The sequence below is a fragment of the Sinocyclocheilus rhinocerous genome, unplaced genomic scaffold (assembly GCF_001515625.1).
Source record: "Sinocyclocheilus rhinocerous isolate Xijiao unplaced genomic scaffold, SAMN03320098_v1.1 scaffold3063, whole genome shotgun sequence".
Taxonomy (NCBI): Eukaryota; Metazoa; Chordata; class Actinopteri; order Cypriniformes; family Cyprinidae; genus Sinocyclocheilus; species Sinocyclocheilus rhinocerous.
In genome coordinates this window covers 359,730-364,232 of record NW_015640469.1, presented here as the reverse complement: position 1 = coordinate 364,232, position 4,503 = coordinate 359,730, and the positions used below count along the sequence as shown (strand labels likewise).

At 36.3% G+C, this 4,503-nt stretch overlaps 1 protein-coding gene across 1 annotated transcript in view; it reads right to left on the bottom strand.

Annotated features, from left to right (window-relative positions):
- The window catches only part of LOC107753179 (transmembrane protein 161B-like), a 20,985-nt gene that overhangs the window by 13,205 nt on the left and 3,277 nt on the right, over window positions 1-4,503 (bottom strand). Inside the window, exon 2 of the mRNA XM_016569300.1 lies at window positions 1,284-1,387. Within this exon, the coding sequence (XP_016424786.1) occupies window positions 1,284-1,387 (104 nt within the window). The remainder of the gene's footprint in view (window positions 1-1,283; window positions 1,388-4,503) is intronic.

Below are 4,503 nucleotides of genomic sequence, written 5' to 3'. Positions count from 1 at the left end.
ATATATATATACACACACATATATATATATATATATATATATATATATATACACACTACTGTTCAAGAGTTTGGGGTTAGAAAGATTTAATCAAGTCTCTTATGCTCACCAAGGTTGCATTTATTTGATCAAAAATACAGTAAAACAAATGTATTATGAAATATTACTACAATTTAAACTCTTTTCTATTTTATTTTAAAATGTCATTTATTCCCAAAGCTGAATTTTCAGCAGCCATTACTCCAGTCTTCAGTGTCGCCTGATCTTTTAGAAATCATTCTAATATGCTGATTAAGAAACATTTCTTTTCATTATCCATGTTAAAAACAGTAGTACTGCTTAATATAATAGGAAACATTCACCCCAAAAATTAATTCTGTTATCATTTACTCTCAGTCATTCAGTTTCATACCTGTATGACTGACTTTCTTCTTCAGAACAGATAGAAAAGATATTTTGAAGAATGTTTTTATCCATACAATGAAAGTCAATGGGGTCTAAACAATACGCGAGTCAACCTATTGACTTTCACTGCATGGACCACTTTCATAATTCTTTTGTGGTGCCTTTGTGACCTTTTTTGAAGGTTGAAATCTTCCGTTCCGTCTTTTCCAGATCTTGTAACTGCATGGAAAAGAGCGACAACCGCAGCTTTCTGAATTTCTCCTTTTATGTTTCACAGTAGACAAAAGGCATACAGGTGTGCAATGAGGGTGAATGATCACAGAATTCATTTTCATGTAAACCATTTCTTCAAATTACTAAAGTTGTTTGATGGTAATAAAATTAGCAGATCTTTGGTGGCAAACATTTACCACAACCCCTTTGTTTAGAAACTGGCCTGTCACGAGCCCTGAGGGGGCTGTACTGCTTTCAGTTGTTTTTGCATGTTTACTTCCTAATGAAAAGTTAATTATGAAAGTCTCCTGGGCAACACTTCAAGCCCTGCACTCGAGCCAGAGTTTTCCCAAACTATTTTTGCAGCCAAAAACAAGCACAGATGAATTATTGAGCACACTTGGAAGAGCTGTTTACTCTGAACACATATGGCGCTAATTAAGGGGGGAAACAAGCGTGGCTTGTATTTTTGTTAGCAGTTCTCTTGGGTCGTAGAGCTTTTTGATGATACCCTTTGGTCTTACTGAAACACCATAATGATGCATTTTTGACGGGCCCTTTAATATGAACAATAAAACAGGATATGCTGTGTGCAAAGATGCCATTTTGGGTTGACTATCGAGAAGGATACCGGAGCAGCACAGTGGGCTGTACTTCGTCATTACCTGCCACTGCAGAGGAGCCATCGTGCAAAGGAATAGTGGGGTATGATCTTCTGAATCACGCTGGCCATTACCATGGTAACCACCAGCTGCACACTGATCACACCCTGAAGGGAAAGAGTGAAATTTTAGAACACTTTCAGATCGCACCAGCAAGAACACAGAACAGCATTCAGACTAGTAAAAAACTAGTAACTAACCTCAATTGCCGTTTTGGCAGGCCAGAATATATGATTTTGGAACCAAACTAGCAAAATTTGAGAAAGAATTTGCAGTCTTGAAAAAAAAGAGCATAAAAAGACTCCAAACACTTGAAATTTTCCTCCAGATACAGATTTAAGAAAAAAGCGCAATGTCCACAGCGCAATGAAAAAGTAATGAATTTAGCAAATGATGTTGACTTCCCCAGTCAATCACCTACTCTGTAATTGCCTTAAACACCCCAGCATCAAACTATCCCAGCTACAGTGTGGGAGGACCGCTGGCATCGATGGGTAATCTCACCATCCACGTGTGTAAGGCACAGTGTCCTGCCCCTATGTCGAGGAGACGGTGATGTGCATTCAAATGATCGCTGATCCGCACAAATTGCTATGCGCCTGGCTAGCCATTTCAAAAGTCACACAAAAGAAATTTACATGGCAACATGGCTGGCGTGTCACTCAGGAAGGGAGGAATCATGAATCAAATTGTACAGCAATTCAATCACAAGACAGAAAACTAGAAAATTATCTTAACTATTCCCATATAAATGTAATTTTGCAAGCTTGACTTCTCTTCCTTGACTTTGGAGCCTAATTGTCAAGATATGTGGTATATATTGGTCCCATGTTCTTGAAAAATCTAGCACAGTTTATTTCCAAGCACAACGGAGCACCTCAGGAATAGCCTAACAAAGTCACATTACACCAGTGGTTCTCAGCCTTTTTGACTCTAAGGCCCCATTATGTCCAAGACAGCAAAAATAATAAACTCAAAATAATTATGTCATTTTAATGTGTACATTTTAATTAATACAATTATGTTAATATGACTAACATATATTCCGGAAAATAAGTCACACTGGGATCAAAATTGCATAGCTGAAAGAAAAAACAAAAACACGGGTAAGTCGCATCGGTGTATAAGTGACATTTTATTATTACATTCAGAAATATATCAGTATATATTATATACTGTATATTATAAAATCAGTAAATAAAATGAAATGCCTACAAACACTATAAATATGTATTGCATTTCCTCTCACAATGGTATTCAGAACAGAACAGAAATGAAAAAATGATAAAGCAACTTCTATTCCAAAAAATATGATAATTTAAATACTTTTAAGATTATTTGGCCCCCCTGAAAGCTTGCAGAGGCACCGTAGTGGACCCCGCCCCCTGACTGAAAATCACTGTATTAAACTATCAATGAAGTTGACATTTACAGTAAATAAAATGAAATGCCTACAAACACTATAAATATGTATTGCATTTCCTCTCACAATGGTATTCAGAACAGAACAGAAATGAAAAAATGATAAAGCAACTTCTATTCCAAAAAATATGATAATTTAAATACTTTTAAGATTATTTGGCCCCACTGAAAGCTTGCAGAGGCACCGTAGTGGACCCCGCCCCCTGACTGAAAATCACTGTATTAAACTATCAATAAAGTTGACATTTAAAAAAAAACAATTCACTGTATCTCTGGAAAATTAGGTTAAAAACGCTCACTGTATCCAAGATAAACAGTCTAAAAAGTACAGAAACGCCAATGAATTCAGTGCTTCAAAAGGTAATAACCTTCGCAAATAGTCTTGAGTTCCTCAGTCAACTACATTCTCTGTACTCATTTCAATGATACCAGCATCAAACTATTCCTGTAATAGGATCAACAGCTGTGATATTTAAGTACTGCTGCCATTTAATTCACAGTGAAACACTGTGAAGCTGTGAGTTTCTGAGCATCACTTTCACTATGAATAGCTCACTCTGTGTGCAGCACTAATGCAAAGCTTGCCATAAAAACTGAAACGTTATATTTCATTTATTTTATCCTGCTTTTCACCACTTTGACAAACGGCAATACCTGCACAGAGGCAGAGCCACACAATGACACAATAGCTATAATGTGGTGGTCTGAAACACATGAAAGCAGCCGCATGCTTCTTTTCACTGCTGGTTACAGGCATCTCTGAGAGAACCAAGCTGATGCCAGACTACAATGTTTCCCTCACTTTACCTGAAACAGAAAGGCATCCCATTGCCATGTATACTATACAGCCCATAATAATGAATGTGAGACTGCCAAAAAAAAGTGCTATTAAGTTGAAGCAATGGATGTTATTCTTACATCGGCTGGAGTGTACATTTACATTTTAAGTGCACATTTTTTGCCATTTTATTTAAAGACACAGTAACATGATAAAAGAGCTCAAGAAAATCAACAGTTTTATTTGTGATTAACCTACATTATGAATAAATTGCATTTTATTGAGACATACATACAATTTTATTTAGTATTTATTTAGATCGTTTGTGTGTTTTTTTTATTTTATTAATTTATCACATGTAATTGGCTTATTTAAAAAACATAATTTTACTAGTTTTTCCTACTAGCTTTCTACTATTTTCTTTCACCAGTAACTGAGCTAAACCAGTACTATCACAAAGAACTATGTCACTGCTCACTTGTATAGAAAGACTTAGACGTTGAGTGCGAAGAATGAGGTATTTTAAGTATGAGGGATTTTTAGGGGGTTCCTGAACGTAGAGTGGTAAAACTTAATTTCCATCCAACTATCAGTGTTGAGATGGGACACTTTCCAGTAGGGATGCAACAATAGAGTTAGCCCACCCACGGTTCAATACATACCTTGTTTTTTTAACCACGGTTTTCGGTTTGGTTCGGTTCTGATGGCTTGGCACGATTTGTGATTTAAAATGTGATTTTTAAAACAAAAACCATATATATAATAAACACCAGGTTTTTATTCCGCCATGATTCCAGTTCGAAGAGAGCATATATGTTCCATACAAAGGGCATTAAACTGTGCGAGACGTAAAATTAAATAGTATTTATTTACAGAGGTATATTATGTCACACTTCTCTAGTAAGTTTCGTCTGTGTGCGCAGCGCAAATCCGCGAAGGAATGTTCCAAAGTGAAGTAAACAAAAGGATTTCCCCCACTCAGGGAGTAGGGAGCAAAGAACACTGTGTAGGGAGCATGTCAAT